At 40.3% G+C, this 19874-nt stretch overlaps 1 protein-coding gene across 2 annotated transcripts in view; it reads left to right on the forward strand.

Moving 5' to 3' along the window:
* Positions 1-19874, forward strand: part of gria4a (glutamate receptor, ionotropic, AMPA 4a) — a 64969-nt gene that overhangs the window by 37111 nt on the left and 7984 nt on the right. For both annotated transcript variants that reach the window (XM_053507191.1, XM_053507192.1), the window contains exons 10-13: positions 4399-4605; positions 6661-7025; positions 13385-13583; positions 19675-19874. The exon at positions 19675-19874 is cut by the window's right edge and continues 48 nt beyond it. In XM_053507191.1, the coding sequence (XP_053363166.1) occupies positions 4399-4605; positions 6661-7025; positions 13385-13583; positions 19675-19874 (971 nt within the window). The remainder of the gene's footprint in view (positions 1-4398; positions 4606-6660; positions 7026-13384; positions 13584-19674) is intronic.

A 19874-nucleotide genomic window follows, 5' to 3' on the forward strand; every position in this document is an offset into this window, starting at 1 on the left:
TCCATTTATTTGTGTTTCAGTCACAATTTGCCTGGCAGGAATGTCTTGAAATTTATGGAGGTTATAATTTACACATAGGCTCATTAGTGATGGCTTGTAAGAAACAACTTGGGCAGCAAGGTTTTGGTTATTAAAATGTTTCCGTATAGATAAAATGACCAAAACGTCATCAAAACAAGGCATAGCTAGCCAAACAGAAATACAGTATATCAGTATCCTTTTTATTTATTATTTAATGAGGTTAGCCATGAATGTAATATAAAATCATTCCTATTAGAATAAAAGAAAAAAACACTTATTGTTAAACAAAATAGTCATTTGCTGAAGCAAAAAGCAAGCTGCAGAACAACATAATGCTTGACTAGCTGCCTTTCTCGGGTTTATAAATGAATAATTCTAAGCAAAAACACTTAGCTAGAAAATAAATCATAAATAGCATAACAGAATTATCTTTGTTTTGACTAATCACCTTTTCCAGAGGTGTGCATGGGATCTTTCTTCATCACTTCCTCATGCAGCTAGTTTTGTTTCAATATGGTTAGTTCACAAAAATTAAATAAGTCATTGTCGAGCTATACCAGGATAAAGCAGCTATTGAAAATGAATAAATGCACAGATCCACACACTAGCCTGTTCCATGCCTCCAACCTGATTCACTCCCCTAACTGGATCCACACTCTGCTCTGATCTACTACTTTAACCTGATCCACTCAATTAACTTGATCCACACTTTAACTTGATCCACACTTTAACTTGATCCACACTCTAACTTGATCCACTCCTCTAACCAGATCCACTCCTCTAACCAGATCTACTTCTCTAACCAGATCTACTCCTCTAACTTGATCTACTTCTCAAACCAGATCCACTCCTCTGACCAGATCTCCTTCTCTAATCAGATCTACTCCTCTAACCAGATCTACTCCTCTAACACTCCTCTAACTTGATCCACTTCTCTAATCAGATCCACTCCTCTAACTTGATCTACTTCTTTAACCAGATCCACTCCTCTAACTTAATCTAGCTCCTCTAACACTCCTCTAACTTGATTCTCTAACCAGATCCACTCCTCTAACCAGATCCACTAATTTAACCTGATCAACACTCTAACCAGACCCACTCCTCTAACCTGATCCACTCTTTTAACTGGATCTACCCTGCTAACTGAACCCACTCCTCAAACTGGATGCACTAACCTGATCAACTCCACTAACTTAACCACACCCTAACCTGATCCAGACCTCTATCCTCATGCACAGTCTCACCTGATCTACACCTCTAACCTGAGTGAACCAATCAAGATACAATATTTTAATAGCCATAACTTGTGTTTCCTATAATGTGTGTGTATGTGCATGATTATCTCCATACCAAACCTATTAAACACGCTGTAATAGAGGTTGCCTAGAACTAGCTTTATTTTAATGCTTCACACACACCATACTAAAGAGAATAATCTATCACTCTGCCGTATTGTCTCTGACCATCTTTTTCTTTCTGTTTCTCTCTCACACTCTCTCTCTCTCTCTCTGGCTGCTTTTCTTTTTTTCTTTCTTTCTCTGTCTCACACAGAGAGGCATTAGTGGCACACAGCGAAGGGTGTGTGTGAAAGTGTGTGTTTGTGTGTGGTTTGTGTGTGTCTATAATTACTGCACAGTTGGAAGGCAACACCTTAACCTTGTGTTTGCGTTATTTTCTGTCACAAGCCGAGCTTTAAACACACACACACACGCACACGCACACACATACACACATGTCTTACTAACATTGTGAGGACTTCCATTGCCATCATTACTCACTCACTCACTCATCGTCTATACCGCTTTATCCTGTATTCAGGCTTGCGGGGACCTGGAGCCTATCCCAGGAGGCTTAGGGCACAAGACAGGGTACACCCTGGACAGGATGCCAACCCATCGCAGGGCACACACACACATACATACACACACATACACACACATACACACTACGGACAATTTGGAAACGCCAGTTAGCCTAACCTACATGTCTCTGGACTGTGGGAGGAAACCCAGCAAGCACAGGGAGAACATGCAAACTCCATGCACACAGAGACGGGATTCGAACCCAGACCCTGGAGGTGCAAGGCGACAGTGCTAACCATTAAACCATGCCTGACATTATTACTGACGTAGCCAATTATTTTAACATCTGACACTAATTTTAACTAATTTAACTTGTAGTAAAGTGCTCACCCTATCATCTGGAGATTGCGAGTTCAATTCCCGGGTGGGCCAGGGGTAGCTCAGTGGTAGCTCAGTGGTTAAGGCATTGGAGTACGGTTTGGAAGATCCCAGGTTCAAACCCCACAGCCACCAAGTTGCCACTGTTGGGCCCTTGAGCAAGGCCCTTAACCCTCACCTGCTCAGATGTATAATGAGATAAAAATGTAAGTTGCTCTGGAGCGTCTGCCAAATGCCTAAATGTAAATGTGATGCTGTTACCTCTCGCAGCCGGAGGTCTAAAGAAAGCTGATTGGCCGAGCTCTCTCAGAGGGGAGGGATGACAGGTACTTCGTGCTCCCACATAAATCATGGCTCTACAGTCAATCAGGGGCGTCTGTGAGCTGGCGCAAGCGGAAGGAGCGGGTAGCGCTGTCCGCCGAGTGTGTTATGTTGCCCCTAACAGTGCGTGAGTGAGCAGTTCATAAAAATGCGGTCGCCTGGAGTCACTTGGTTCGGAAGAAACACGTAATCGTCTTCGGCCGTCCGGACTGAGTGGTAGTAGTAGTAGCATTAATGGGGAGGAATTGGACACGAGAGAATTAGGGAGAAAATCGGGGGATTTAAAAAAAGAAAAAGTTACCAAAATAAAACATATTTTGGTATTCTTGTTTTTTGTTTCTGTTTGTTCATTTTGCTTGGATTTTTTTTTTTCAATTTAACAAACTAATACAAAAAAAGCAGAAGCTCTGTTAATGGGAACCAGCCAACTGTACAACCGTGGACAAAAGTTTAGATGTTCCTATCCTTGTAAATACACACACACACACACACACACACACACATACTTGTCTTATTAACATTGTCAAGACCTTCTACTGACTTCAGTACTAATGCACTTGGTCCTCACTAGGATATAAACGAACACACACACATAAACACACACGAATAGATTGCATGCAATATATCCTCTCTGATTAAGTGGTAAAAGTTGTGAGAACAATGTTACTAAGCAACATGGGTAAAGAGCATAAGTATCTTCCTTAGCTACCATTGGTGAAAGTCAATTAAGACCATTAAACCATTAGGGTAAAAGCGCCGGAGCACAGTGAGACAACAATGCTGGGAGTCTCACCTGCTTCTTTAGTCCACTTCAATCACGCTGTAATTACGCCAGTAACCGATGACTAAACCATCTCCCATGGATTCGACCATACTGGGGAGCTCGAAGCTCAGTAAGGTCATGACCATAAGAATGTGAAATATTGTGGCGAACACACTAAAACACTACATGAGCAATAAACCCACAAATAACCACCATGGCTCGCGATGAAAGCTAAGCAGGCATAAAATCTAGCAGTTAGGGGGGGATTTCTAAAATTAAACCAGTTATAACACGATCAGGTGGTGAAAGATCAGATGTTCTTGACGTCTGTCAGAATGAGAGGAATCACTGTTCAATCCATCACATCAGCACCGCATGTGTCGTTCGGTGTCTCAGATAAACAAGTGACAAACCCGAGGCAAATTTTCCAAGCCTTGGTAATTAGAAGCCAGAAAGAAGCAGAGAGGAAGATAGGAGCGAACGGCATGAAGTCATCAGTATGATGAAATCATACTCTGTTACACACAAACACACACACACACACACACAAACACACTCTCTCTGCCGGTTTGTGACTGCGCTGGTTATTTACACACAAACAACCAAGAAGTAAATCGAAATCTATAGTTTTATCCTAAAATGTATACACAAAATCTTATTGGAAAAATATTTATTAATTATTATTAATTTTTTTCCGCAAATGTTAGCTTGTGAAATTAAGCTAAATTAATCACTTCTGCTTCTCTAATCAATTGTCAGTGGAGTTTAATTCTATTATCCATTCTCTCTCCCTCTCTCTTTCTCTCTCTCTCTCTCTCTCTCTGTCTCATTTAACACACTTTTAAACATGATTCTGTAGTTTTAAAATAATTAAATTAAATAAAACAACTTTAGTGTTGAACTGATTTTAAAAAACTACTTATATATATATATATATATATATATATATATATATATATATATATATAATGGGGGGGGGGGGGGGGGCTCACAACCACACCTTTTAACTACATCAAGTTATTACAAACTTACTGCTAACCAGTGAAGTTGTATTTTCCCACTTTTCTCTTTCTTTGTCTTTTCCCTTTGTGTCTGTGTGTGTGTGTGTGTTAGGAAGGACCGTACGTGATGCTGAAGAAGAATTGGGAGATGTACGAAGGGAACGATCAGTTTGAGGGCTACTGTGTTGATCTGGTGTCTGAAATTGCCAAGCACATCGGGATTAAATACAAAATCTCCATCGTTCCAGACGGAAAGTACGGCGCAAGGGACCCGGAGACCAAGATCTGGAACGGGATGGTGGGGGAGCTTGTGTACGGGGTACGGCTGACTAGTAGCTCAGCATTTAGCTTTTTTTCCAGTCACCATAACATCTGTCCAGTGCGTTACATCCCAAAACACATATAACACCAAATAGTATCTGATAATGGTATACACACTGCAGACGTATGTCTGTATTCTCAAAACTCTTTACTGGCAGAACCCTGTGTTCCCTGCATGCTGTTTTATAAAAACAAATAGGAATATGAAAAAGAATAAGAAAAGAAAGAAATCATGCCTTGGGTTTTTAAAACTTTATAGGACATGGTGAACACAGGAAAAAATGTTTTAACAACACAGAATTTTAAAAATTCATAGCAATAGACGTTGAAGAAAATGGGACTTTGGAAACCTAGCCCTGTAGGGATATGACCCTGGGAAACTTGGGGAGCTTGGAAATAGAAAGCCATGGAAACCTGTTACCTAGCAGGCATAAAACTCGTACATAAAGTCCATAGGGAATCTTGGGCATAGGAAATACACTGATTATCCATAACTTTACAGCACAAAACATAATGTAATGCCCAGTATTGTGGAGGTTTATCTTGTGCAACCTGGGCATGACTCCATGCATGACTCCGTGCAAGATCTCTAGTGGGGTTTGCTCTGGTGTCTGGATGTTGGCAGTGCATCCTTTGGGTGCTGTGGGTTGTGAGATGTGGCCTTCATGGATCTGACTTGTAGGTCTATTGCCTCCCATTGGGTGCTGATTGGATTGGGATCTGAGGAGTTTGGATGACGGGACTGTGGAATTGAGCTCTTTGCCTGCTGAGCCGCGTGCATTGCAGGCTGTGGTACACTGGGTGTTCTGGTGGCTTTCTATTTTGACTAGCCTTGACTTTTTTAGCCATTTTTGCTACATTAGCTTTTCTATAGGATTAGACCAAACAAAAAACAAGCATCCTAAATTTTAGGACCATTGGAAAATAAAATTGTCTTCTGAAAATTTGAAAGAAAAATATGGATTCATGGGTTAAAAGAAGAAGCCAGCAAATCAATAGTCTGGGGGAAAAAATGAGGTGGAGGAAATCCAGCTCCAGATGTGCGGAAATAATGGTTGGCAGCATTCTGTCAGTGAATGTGTACAGTGAGGATCTCCGTCTGCTTCCCAAGTTTGGAGAAGCACACCTGGTCTATAAAGGTCTCAGGAGCCTGCTGGGAAACTTCTTCACTCAACCCGTCTCTCTCTCTCACTCTCTCTCTTTCTGGCTTGCTTATTGAAAGGAGCCTGTCGCCTGTCTATTATTCCTTTAGCAGGATCACTGTTTCTCAGCAGCCATAAGGAATTTGGTTTAACTTTCAGTTGGGTAATTTAATTCAGTTCATTTTACACAAAAGGCTGTTAAACAGTTACACGCCGGCTTCAATCAAGGTCATGTTAACAACATGTCGGTGAACTGAAAATGCCTGTTCTGATCTTCTCTTTAGTTAGGGAAATGGATCTTCTTAGAGTGCACAGCTTAGCATGCATTTGCGTGTGTGTTCTTTATAATTACTTGGGACGGGACTAGAGATATGGCTTCTATTAAACCTATTTCATGGATTAGAGCACATAACACAGTTACCGTACACATTGCCAGTTTATGAGTAATCAAACCATTCCCCTGTTCAATATTAATATGTGTACAGTCATCTTACATAACGCTTAGCTAATAGCCAACACAATGAAAACTGATTAGATTTACATTAGGGGTTGTTTACATTCTTATAACTATTATCTTAATGCATGTTTACACTGTTTGCTTTCTGGATTAGTTTTCCAGTTGGCTAGTATTACCAGTGTCGTGATCAAAATGTAATTTTCCCAGACCACTCATTTAAATCTTTGTTCTTTTACCACTTTCTCATTTTAAGCTACACCCACACACTACAATTATCTCATTATTACTGTATGTCACATAAAAGTTAATGGTACCACTGTATCATTTGAAACCAAATTTAAATTGAATTAATAATTTTGTAGAAATCTATTATTAAGGTTCTTATATTTATTTATGCTGTTTTAACTATTTCCATTTTTTTCCCCTGAAACCCCTCTCTTGCCGATCACCGCAGAAGGCCGAGATCGCGGTGGCTCCCCTGACCATCACGCTCGTCAGGGAGGAAGTGATCGATTTCTCCAAACCCTTCATGAGCCTGGGAATCTCCATCATGATCAAAAAGCCACAAAAGTCCAAGCCGGGCGTGTTCTCGTTCCTCGACCCGCTGGCCTACGAGATCTGGATGTGTATCGTGTTCGCCTACATCGGGGTGAGCGTCGTGCTTTTCCTCGTCAGCCGCTTCAGTCCCTATGAGTGGAAACGGGAAGATGCAGAGGACGAGCCGGACCCAGATCAGCCGCCTAATGAATTCGGCATCTTTAACAGCTTGTGGTTCAGCCTGGGGGCCTTTATGCAGCAGGGCTGTGACTTCACACCCAGGTAATGTCTAAAGGAAACAGCATGTGTGGATGAGGATGCGTTCAGAGTCTTACTATTTTACGGCGAGTCATGTGTTCTAGAAAGTTTTTCAAAGTATTACTTTAATCGACTTGACACTCTAGAACCCTGTAGATCAGAATGCAATTATCTGACGTAGGAAGCAGGAATGGATTTAGGGCACAGTTGCAAATCCAGTTCCTCCTGTGCGCTGACCTAAAGGCTCCCCAGGAACTCAATAAGGTATAACCTAAGTCTGATCTCTACTTTATATTTAGAACGAAAAATAAATAAAAAAGCGAAAAAAAATATTTATTTTCTTTTGAAAAGTTGGATTGTTATGGCCTGCCTAGAACCCTTTTTTTAGTTCATTATTTCCTGTAATACTTATGCAAAGCATAAATGGTTGTTTAATAGTTTATTTTCCACAATCTGGAATAGAAATGTAAATGGAAACAGAGACTACGTAATGTATAGTAGCATATAACATTAATTCTAGCACAATACACAAGTCACCTCATGTTTAATCACTTCGTTGGCAATAACGGAGTTAGCCAGGCGCAAATGACCGTAGCCTGTAGCCAAAACGTTAATGAAAAGCTTTCTGTCTTTGTTGTTGAAGGAGCAAACATGATCTGCCTCACCACTAATTAGACATCAATTACATTTCATTACGTTACAGTAGTCGGCACTTCATAGCTGAATAACTGTACATAGATTTACTAGCAAAAGTGCACGGGACGTACTAGCGCCCTAGAGCGTTGGCTTGTTTTCGCGCACCCCTTTCATCTTTTAAATTAATCCAAAATACAAACCCTGTGAGGACCGATGTGTTCTCAGTTTGAACCCCAGAATGAACACAGACAGATCAGCGTGCTCTGAAAATTTGGAACGAAACTCAATGAGGAGGAACAGTAAATCTGCAGGAGGATGTTTGGACCGAGTCTCACACAGATGAGGGAGGAAAGGAAAAGGGGGGGGGGGGGGGGGGGGAGAAAAATCTGGGTGAAGGGAAAAAAAGATTAAAGGGCATATTATGGAAAATATCACTTTTTTTATATAATTTTTGGACATGACATAGAGCTCCATTGTCTGTCTATAAAGACAAAATCTTGGAAAAACACCATCTTGTTCTTTTTTAGATCTTTAAAAACAAACAGGCATGGGGTTGGGGGGGGGCTCATTTGCATTTACATTGTAAGCTACAGACAGTGAAACAGCGCGTTGGAAACATAAGTGAATTTGAAACAAAAGTACAGTGGTAAGACGGCATAGCAGTGAGTTTTATTTACATTTAGGCATTTGCCTTAAGAACAAAGCATTTTCGGCGTATGAAGTTGAACTGAGCGACGGCTTAGTCGCGAGTACGCCGGGAGCCGATCAAAACTTCAGTGGAAAGCCAAACGAAGCGAGTTTACTTTTTTTTGTGTGTTTTTTTTTTTTTTTTTTTTTGCATTTTGTGCAAGATTTTGTGAAGACATTGCGCCATGTGTCCCAAGAATGTTAGCAAGGACGGTAGCAAGAAGAAAAGGGAGCTGCTTTCAGTTTGGGTTTTAAAGCAGCTGGTGCGGAGAGGAATCATAAATTAAGGATAAGTGAGGTTTAATGTCTATTTCTTTCATATTTTACTTCATTACTGTACATGTCTTTTCCAAATGTTTTGATTGTTTTAATAGGCAAAAATATGATCATAGTGTTGGAAATGGGTATTATTAATAATATTTTAGGGCTGCTGGAACGGATTATCTGCATTTACATGATTTCTGATGGGAAAATTCGTTTCCAAGATTTTGCCTTAAGTCCTCACCTCCGAAACGGATTAAATGCGTATTCATATGTACCGCTGTAATTCCAGGGACGCCAGAACGCATTATCTGAGTGGTATTTCAGTTGGGATATTAACAGACATGTTTTGGAGACTCTCAGGTTCATGTTGACTTGTTAATAAGAAGTAAAATATATAAGCTTTAAACGTGTAGATGAAAAATGAAAGAAGAAAGGGTGAAAGGAAATAACAGCAGGAGTAGAATAACAGCACGAACTTTAGCTTCATCAGCAGGTTCTTGTGTACTTTAGCTGGCTGTATTGAAACTCCTTGAGTGTGTGTGTGTGTGTGTGTGTGTGTGTGTGTGTGTGTGTGTGTGTGTGTGTGTGTGTGTGTGTGAGTGAAAGTAGAGCTCGTGGCAGTGCTAAATTGATTTTCCATCATCAAGCCTAACTTGAGGTGAAAGAGAAGAAAGATTGATCCAGCCTCCTTTCCCTCTCACTCTCTCTTTCTCCTTGTCTCACCCTGTCTTTCTTTCTCTTTCTCTTCCTCCCTCTCTTTCTGTCAGTCTTTATTTTCACGTTTCTGCTTATTTTAGCGACATTCCATCTCTGTGCTGCCGCTGTTTGAATTACACTGTCACTGGGTGAACGAGAGAAAGAGAGGGAAAGAGACAGATAACAGCAGCAGGGTTACACCATTACAGGTGTAGAGACAGTCCACTGGTTGAAATATGAGCAGGGTATCATGGAAGTTCTGTCCTTGCTGGTAAAGGCAGAAACTAAGGGAGGGAAAAGCCTGATGTGTCAGATTTTTTGGCGAGATTACATTTTGATCACTGCTGGAAGTGTATTTTAGGGCGCTGCTGCTCCTCATATCTCCTTCAGTTTTATCTCCAGGGCAAAACCAGCAGCCGAACTTCACCACTATTAACCTCTGTGCTGGATATGATGGAGATAATCCAGCAGAGATAATGCTCATTGTGGATTAGATAGCCCTGAGCTCCATATGCTGTCATACAAGAAAATATTTTGTAGAATGAGTTTAAAGGTTAAAGCTTTAACGTAATCAGTGATATTAGTCCACGTACATGTCTGTCAGTCTGACTTTCTGTACAACTCTGAACTCTTTGTCTAACTTATTAATACAAAGGAATCACATACTGTAAGGTTGAGTACCCCAATAAAAAAAAAACGTATATTAAATCCTAGCAGGCCAAAGCATACTTAGGCGTACTTGCGGAAACGGGCCGAGAGCTACGGAGCCATTATACCACAAGCAAAGTACTTAAGATTTAGCAACAACACATTAGACAAGACATTCTATAGCTTAAATGATGTACTTAATTTTAAACTACCTAACAAAACATGAAATTTACCTTATGCTGATGGAAATAAAATAATAACGTTTCGAACTAAAGCACACAATGATGCAGCTCCAGGCGTTAATTCAAACTAGAGGCAGAGGCCTGGGGAACCAATCAGGAAACAGACAGTCCGAATCTGCCCGCCTCCAGTTTCTGATTGGCTGGTGATGCACCGATTCTAGTCTCTGCTTTATGATCGTGAGCTCACAGAAGAGTGAGAGAGTACAAACGTAAATGATCCTGAATAGGCAAAAGTGATTTCCAGCACGCAAAATCGAGTTTAAGAGCGCGAGAGAGAGATCTCGTGCAAAAATGAGTCTAAAAGCGCGTGCATACAAGAGAGTAGCTTATTTATGCACCAAAATATAAGCATTAATAAGGACATATGAATAAGTACATTTAAATTTAACTAAAAATATACTAACACTACCGTATATTAAAATGTGTATTTTAATGTATACTTTCTGTACATTTGTACAATGATTATTTCATGCATATTTTTCTAAAAATATACCAAAAATACATTGTAAAAGAAAGTTTAAATAAGTGTGCTTTAAAAATTAGACCAACCTTTCACTTAAAGTATATTTTCCAATAATATATTATATATAGAAAGTGTACCTTAATACAATTATTATATATAGTATATATAGTATACTTTTTATACATTAACTGATGGTACAACTTTTTTTTTAGTATATTTGCAATGTACTACCGAGGATTTCAATATATTTGAAACAGAAAAGATATCAATGAGTTCTGACCCATGTACAGACAAAACATTTTTTTTATTTATATAGATATATTACAGACATCTAGCTAATATACCTTTAGCCCCCAGTTGGCACACTGGTGCTCCAGGTCCTCCAGATTAGTCCTGACCTTGGGTGTTCCTCTCATATGCTCTTCTTATATGTTCTCCTTACGTCCATGTGGATGTCCTTAGAGATGCCAACTTTCATTCAAACAGAAAGCATGTGCTTGTACTGATCCTCCCTGATTAGTAAGGGATAACAGGCTAGGGTGTGGGAGTTCCTGTAATTTGCAAGTGGTGTTGATGAATGAATGTGTGTTCCGTTCCCACAGACAGATGCGTCACAGGCAAGATGGCGATGTCGATTTGAAAAAATCATGCATTCCAGTCGCTGAGTGCTCACAGGGGTAACTGCAGTGGGCACCGAGCCACGTCAGCCATGATGGTCAACGTACGGCCTTCTTTAAAACATTTGCACCATTTAGATGTTTCACTGCGGCTAACTGCGGCCAACTCTTCACTGTATTGTGCTTAAAGTCTTCTGTAAAAGTCAATCACTTTTACACCTTCATTCACCAAAAATTGCATCACAAGTCCCGGTTTGTCTCGAACACCCTAGGAACAGTATGAGAAAAGTTACTTTGGACAAATTTTTGCACTTCCTGTTATAATTAAACACAAAGTCACAGCAGCCGCAACATCTTGGAACGTGTGTTAAATATTTGATGCAGTGTTCCTTTAACTGTAGTTTCTTGGCTTGGCTGCTAGTTCCTGTGGGTCCTTCCACATTCAGCAAGATACAATTTAAGGGAAAAATGGTTCAGTGTCGCACCTTAAAGAACCCTCTGGGTTGTCTCTAGGGAAGGCAATGGATGTTTAAGAGTGTTTCCCTTTTAGGTAATGTGTGTGTGCCTGTGTGTGTAGGTACCACCATCATCCACCCTTTCATTCGGCCTGCCCCCCTCATCAACCGTTTTTTGTGTGCTTGTTAATTCCTCTGCAGTGCATCAGCAGCAGTAGTCATGTCCAGGGATAAAAGACGGGATTCTTTAAAGCAGCGACACTGCAAAAAAAAAGACAAGGATGATAAAGTGTGTGCGTGCGTGTGTGTCAGAGAAAGTGAGAGAGATTGTAAGTGTCCCCTAATTTTAGCCACGGAAATCAATAGAGTTTGGCGGCAAGATGTTCCTCATTAGATTTACACAGCTACAGAGTTAGTGAGCGAGAGAGAGAGAGAAAGAGAGAGAGAGAGAGAGAAATGGAGAGATGAAGAGAGAGGACAGTACAAAGGAGCTAACTAAGCAAGGAAAGCAAAGTAATTAAAAGAGAAGAAGAAACGGAAAGAAAAAAAATAAGAAAGAAGAAGGGGAAAACTAAGAAGGACAAAAGTAAAGAAGGAAGAAAGAGAGAACATAAGTTGCTGACTAAAGAAAACAAGAAAGAAAAAAAGAAGTGAGTATGAAACAGAAATGAAGAGGATAAAGAAGGGAGAATTTAGAACGAACCCCAAGGGCATCCGGTATAAAACCTGTGCCATGTTGTTTGTGGATCGGATGGTCCACTGTAGCGACCCCTTGACTTGTGCTGAAAGGAAGAAAGAAAAAAGGAAATTGCTAACAGAAAAAAACTGAAGAGATAAGGAGAAAAAGATAAAAAAGGAAGGGTGGAAAGAAAAAAGAAAGAAAGGCAATTGGAATGTACGCAATTAAGAAACCTGCCCCGTAAATGTAGAACAAATGTAATGAAGGATGTGGGGGGAAAAAAGCTCGCTAACCAACCAAGTTAGCCATAGTGGCTAATAAATTACTCACTTGCTCATCATATATACCGCTTTATCCTGTTTACAGGGTCGCGGGAGCCCTGGATCCAAACCCAGGAGACATAGGACATGAGGCGTGGTGCATCCTGGACGGGGTGCCAGTCTATCGCAGGGCTGATGAATTAGTGCTAAAAAAATTTGCTTTGTTTAACATAGCTGAATAAATTGACCACATGCTATTAGCATTTTGTTTTAGCCACAAAAAAAGCTAATCTTTCGCAGTTCAAAAGATGAACATTGTTACTTAAAGAACCCTGGAAAATGTAGATACCAGATATACAGTAAGCTAGATGACGACTAAGGCTAACAATTTATCAAGCTAGGGAGCAGCTGTTAGCGTATATGGATGATTTAAAGCCACAGTGACATATACTGTAAGTAAAAAAATAAATGGGCAGTAAAAAACTATTTAAAAAACCATGACATTTTAACCTCAAAGCACAGCTTTTGTGAATACCAAAAGATTTGTGAACAATGTGAGCACAAAAGCATTATTATGTAGAACGTGATTCTGGTAATCGTCAGAGTATTATGGGATTCCCTACACCAAGTAGAACATATAAAATGATGATGGACGTTCAAAATGCCTACACACACACACACACACACAGAGCTGCTTCCTGGCTGGAATGCTTAATATCTGCTTCTATATCCCAAGGTCACTGTCAGGTCGTATAGTGGGCGGAGTTTGGTGGTTCTTCACTCTTATCATCATCTCGTCATACACGGCAAACCTGGCAGCTTTCCTCACCGTGGAGAGAATGGTGTCTCCCATCGAGAGCGCGGAGGATCTTGCCAAGCAGACTGAGATCGCCTACGGCACGCTCGAGTCCGGCTCCACCAAGGAGTTTTTCAAGGTACACACACAAAATCACACCACCCCCACACACACACTTTTAGAGCTTACAGACATGTAAGACACACTAACAGTTCATTCCCAGCTACAGTGTTTGCTAATCAGTTCTAACAGCACAATTTTAATGAAAACAATTGAGGAAAGACCAACCTTGCACTGCTTGAACTGACGGTGCGCCCTCTTCTGGTGTACAGGTTTATAGATACGTCAGCTTTGGAGAAATTTTATGCAAAACAAACATTTTTGGTAAATACATTCTTAACAGGTTACATAATTAAAGGCAATTAATTTTTTTATCAGTTTTTAATAAATTGTTACATTCCCTACTAAAAATTAATGACATTTATGAAAAGAAAGAAAAAAGTCTGATTGTGTACTGTTCTGCATGTTTTACCTAATGTGTTCCCAAGATTTTCTTAATATAAAAAAAAGGTACCAGTAAACGTTCTACACCCGAATAAGGGCCCACGAGGCATTAGTACCTTTGGTCTCATTTTGTCAACATGTTCGTACTGTGATTTGTACTCAGATGAAGTACAAATCATTTTTGCCAATGAAGCATCCAATTTGACAACTTGTCTAGGCATAGAGTTTTGACTGCATTGCCCATGCCAAGTAACAAATTTGTCCATGGTGGACAATGATGCCATGTTTACACATCCGATTAGACACTGAAAGAAATAGGTGACTCAACACAGTTGATGGTGAAAGATAAAATTTGTATGCATAGTGTTTCACATTATTGATGGAAAGGTTCAACTTTCCACATCAACGAATGCTCCATCTGACCCTTTGCAAACACGCCAATATGCTCAGCTCACACTCAGGGTCCAGAAACATAATTTCATGGTGGCCTGATCTGCCATGTGACCCCTTCATCTAAGAAAGCAGATCCAGGCTGATAGGTAGTGTGCACAAAGGGCCTGGCAGTTACATCAACAGGCTCAACTAAGGTCTGTTCAGCCAGAACGAGGCTATCAACATTGTGTAGTCTGTTATATAACAGCAACATAACAATGTCAGCGGCAGAAAGGCATACAGCAGTAGATTTGACCAGTCACGCTCCAGCACATCCTGGCCCAAAGCCGCTATCTCTGGCCTGTTAATGAATCACACTGGGCAGTAAGTTGTATGGCTTTTCCCAAACAGATCAGCTTCCACGCTGCTTTTGGCATTTTGGATGAACTGAAATACAGAGTCAGAACGTGCTCAGTCATTTTATTAGCATGCTAGATAACCAAAAGATGTGCATCTGTCCACTTCTAAAGCTTATTTGTCTACCTTGAACTGTATACTGTTTGTGTAAAGGTTACACTGCAAATAAGGTTATGTGGTTATTCAGATTTAAGAGAGCCTATAACATATAGTTTACATTAAAATATTTAATTTTTCATCAAAACTTGATTTTAAACCATTTTAGGCAAATTTCCGATTACTATTTTGGATTATATACAGTCAGTTTTATCAGTTTCCACAATACTGTATAAGCATGATCCTATTTTATTATTAAATTTGGCTAATTCAAAGCGGCAAAAAACCCTTTAGGGTTGAATTTGAACAAGGTCATCTAACCGCACTGTGTCACCGGGATTCTGCTTGCAATTTAAAGGCGCAATCCTATATAATGCGGAACACAGACAACACTGTTACATTTCACATGTGTGTGAAATTAAGTACTCATTAGGCTTGTTTTAAAAGGCTTACATACGGTTATGGTTTTTAGCCACATTATGGCCGCTTGGAGAAAGGGGACAGATGCACTGCTCAGATTTAGCCAAGTGAATTGGATACACCGTTTATTTGTGTCAAAGGTGTATAAGACTTTGTCGAACTTAAGAACAAATCCGACTTACGAACAAGCTCCCGGGAAAAGTATTCAATCAATATTGGTTCATTTTCAATTTCCTGATTATGTCTATAAATATCTTTGGTTAGATGCCATCCAAATTCATGGTGATAAATGAAGTCTGCACAAATGTCAATTGACTTCAGTTTTTGTTTGTCTTAAGGGAGTACATACAAAGCCTGGCATTGGAGGGTCTCTTGGGTAATTTGGGAACACCATGGTACATTGCTCCATTTGGAAGGAAGTAGAGGGAATCGTATGTGATCCAAAGCAGTCTTTCATATTTACATTTACAAACCAATTGTTTTAGGTACTTGGAGCCAGTAGAACCTGGTACCTGGTAGCTAGTGGATTACTGATCAGAATGTCAGGGGTTCAAAGGCTTAACTCCATCAAGCTGCCACTGTTGGACTCTTGAAGAAGGCCTTTAACCATCTCTGCTCTAATGGAGCAGTATCATTGCTGACCTCAACATCCTATCAAGCTGGAAAGAAAAAAAAAAGATTCCACTGTGCTGTAATGTATATGTGACTTCTGCAGTGTGATGATCAAGAGTAAAACTTTGCGTAGTACTTAATGGACACATGCTCTGTCATGTAAATCACCTTTGCATTCCAGGTTGCATGGAGGCACCAAGGTAAATTGCTATTAGTATGTAAACCATGTTTAAAATTATAGCCCTATCCCAGACAAAAGGAGGTGATCATTTAGTACCCTTTGAGCTTATGTGCTAAATAAGTACCAGGCTACAGAAGTTACCTTTCATCCCGTCATGTCACAATTTGAGGATAATTCCTATGCATCATCCAAATCCATCGAGGTCTCACGGAATAAAACGCCAGCTGAAATGTAAGAAATTGAGAATGTTGGTGAGGCTCAGCCATTGACAAAATGTTATAAATTCATTGATTTATTAAGGTTGTAAAATGAGAAATGAAAGTCAAATGGTGGAATTGCCATCACCCAAGATGCGCATCAATGCATTCTCATCTCCTACCGCGGGTTTAACGGTAACTATAAAAGATAAAAGTTCTGCCCAGCATCTTGAAATCCACATGCTCGATTCATACTCGATTTAACGATTAGTTCTGAATGAATCCGTTCTAGCAGTTCAGAATGAAAGGAATTACATCAAACAAAAGTGATACTAACCACTTGGGACATGTGGTGGCAGTGGTGAGGGGTCATGGTCAGGGTAGAGCTGGAACAAGAGGAACCCAGGAAGCAGGAAGCAGGAACTCAGCATGAGAATTCCAACACATAAGAGAGCTAAAAAGAGAGGGAGAGTAATGAAGGCCATGTAGAATACAAACACTGTCCACTGTTTGTTGTTTCTGTGCGTGTGCGTGTGCGTGTGTGTGTGTGTGTGTGTGTGTGTGATGTATTATTTAAGGCCATTGCCGCAGAGCCGCAGCCTGGACGTGACTGACATGATTATGGGGTTTCTGCCCGTCACGGTCCACTACACACACACATACCACCATTACACCCCCCCACACACACACGCACACACACACACATTGGCGCGGTGTGCAGAGCGGAGATGAAGAATGTGTTGTGTCTTATGGAGTGTGAAAACACTGAAACTCGGAGACAGCAGGATAAATGACCTTCTGCCACACATCCATATACATGCGCATAAACACACACACACACACCCAATCACTCTTAGAAAGGTGCACACTTTATGGAATACTCTCCAACATACGATCAGGTCCATATGTATTTGGACACAGACGTTATAAGACCATGGCTTTGACTTCAGTAGCTTTGATTTAAATAAAGGATCGTATCAGCTAACGCGCTAATGTTAGATAGTCATGACTCAAAGCTGTAAAGTCTTTTCCTGACAATCTTATTAAACTAATATACCTGATGTTCATTATCGGGGCAATGCCGTTTTTGAAAGAATGTCTTGACAGGGGTGGAAAACAACGAAACTGTAACATTTATTTCACAACATCCACGGACCGTTAAGTCTGTAATAGTGTTTAGATTTCCGATCGGAGATTGGGTTGGACACAACAGCTTCCCGCGCACAGCATGTGTATCTCATGTCACGCATCTCGTAGTGTTGTAATGTTAGTGTCTCTGTTTTAATATCTTCCAGTAATATTACCGTGATGTGCATCTTATCTCCCAAAATTACTTTACTGTACTGTTACGAACTGCATTACGGCTGCTTTCACAGAACACATCTCAGATGTTAAGTTCTTTCGTTTTTTCTTTACCCTTTTGGCTACTTTCTATATTAATATTTTGGTACATTTCGCTCATTGTGATGTAGGCACATTTACTAGCATCAGCAGCAAGTCCCCTAGTGCTCCAGTAGTAAGCACTAGTCATGGAAAGTTTGGATCATTTTAGTGACTCGGTTCTTTGAATCTCGTTCATCAGACTGAACAAATCTTTTTTTGGCTATACTGTAGTTCCAGTAATGATAATCTTACAATGCAGCTAAGGACATATTTTGATAAACAGAATGAGCAGCTCACCATCATATTTTCTGGTCCTAATTGTTCGTTCTTTTGTCACGTGACTCTCGTACAGAATTGAACGATTCTTCGCATTAGTCTTCTAGTCCAAGTCGTCCGAATCATTCGTTCTTTTTTCACTCTGTAGACGCTCTGCAGTGCAAGAGATTCAAAAGAATCTTCTTGAATCTCGTTGTTTTGAATCTCTTGCACTGCAGAGCGTCTACAGAGTGACATGACAAAAGAATGAACGATTTGGACTGGAAGACTCGTTGAGAAGAACCGCTCAATTCTGTTTCCTGTGTACCGCACTGCATAGCGTCTATGGGAGTCACGTGACAAAAGAACGAATGATTCGGACCAAAAGACTCAAAGGTAACTACTCATTTCTGTTGCCTGTACATAACGTACAGAGGTTTTGCGCCCAGTAGAAAATGAACGAATGACTCCCTGAGATTACTCGTTCTTCTGAGTCAGGTTAAAGACTCGTTCAAAAAGAGCGAAACGTTCATGAACGACCCATCACGAGTAAGCGTGCTGCTCTCCGGGGGGTTAAATCACACTCAGGACATCAGTTCAATATTAATGTTGTTTTGAAGTCGTTTTTGCAACATTGTGTTAGGGGCGTTAGTGGTTAGGTTCATCTATTGCCCCTTGTCATGTAATCAACAATGTTCCTTCACCAGAAAGTTTTGAAAACCAAAAACTAAGATTTGGAACTACAGTTTGTCATCATTTATTAACTAATAAGACTGCACTTTTAATTAGTTATTTAGGTAATTCTGTCACTAGTGTGGGCGGGGTTAAGTGGTAGTGAAGAAAAGTTTGAATCATTTTAGTGACTTTGAGTTTTTGAATCTCGTTAATTAAACTTGAGTCATTAAGTTCATCTCGTTCTTTTTATTAGAAATAAAATAAAATGTTGCATTTTCAATAAACAGACCACCAACACGTCTACATACACAATTTTTTTTCTAAAGTTCCAGTAATTAAAATATTTTAATGCAGCTAAGGACATATTATAATAAACAGAATGAGCAGCTCACCTCTCATATCTTCCAGTCCGAGTCGTTCGCTCTTTTAAATCTTTTGCACTGCATAGCGTCTATGGGAGTCACGTGACAAAAGACCGAAAGACTCGGAGCAGAAGAGTCATTGAGAAAGAATTGCTCAATTCTGTTTCCTGTACATAACCCACGGAGGTTTTGCGATGATTCGATAGTAGAAAATGAACGAATCACTCTCCGAGACGACTCGTTCTTCTGAGTCACGTTGAAGATTCGTCCGAAAAGAGCGATCGTTTATGAACGACCCGTCACTATTAAGTGGCACCCACATTGTGAGCATGCGCTCTCTGATTTTTTTAAGATGGTGACTTCTGTTTCTGACTTTTTTAAAGGTGTTTCATAAAAAATAAAAATAAAAACCCAGTGGGAGTGAACATCACTTGTTTATTTCTTAAGTGGCATGTGTACTGTAAAAAGGATGAGTGCAATGTCACTAACATGGTAAAGGAGGACATTAATAGAACCCAGTTGATTCTAATTTGGCATCGAATCTGAACGTTACCATAACAACAAAAAGCCTGTAAATGTCAAAAGTCCACCAGAGTCTGTAAGTGAAAGAATATAAACGTTTATGAGAACTCTTTCATTGCTTGTTCCAGTTTAATTTGCTCGGTTTCTGCTGCAGTATTTTTTTCCATCTGCTGAAATACTTTGGACTTATCATGACCGGCATCAATCTGTTGTTTCTCTCTGGTGCCCCTCTAGAGGTCTAAGATCGCTGTGTATGAGAAGATGTGGTCGTACATGAGGTCGGCTGAGCCGTCGGTGTTCACCAAGACGACGGCGGAGGGCGTGGCCCGGGTGCGCAAGTCGAAGGGGAAGTACGCCTTCCTGCTGGAGTCCACCATGAACGAGTACACAGAGCAGAGGAAGCCGTGCGACACCATGAAGGTCGGAGGGAACCT

This window comes from Clarias gariepinus, chromosome 11 (genome assembly GCF_024256425.1).
Source record: "Clarias gariepinus isolate MV-2021 ecotype Netherlands chromosome 11, CGAR_prim_01v2, whole genome shotgun sequence".
Lineage (NCBI taxonomy): Eukaryota > Metazoa > Chordata > Actinopteri > Siluriformes > Clariidae > Clarias > Clarias gariepinus.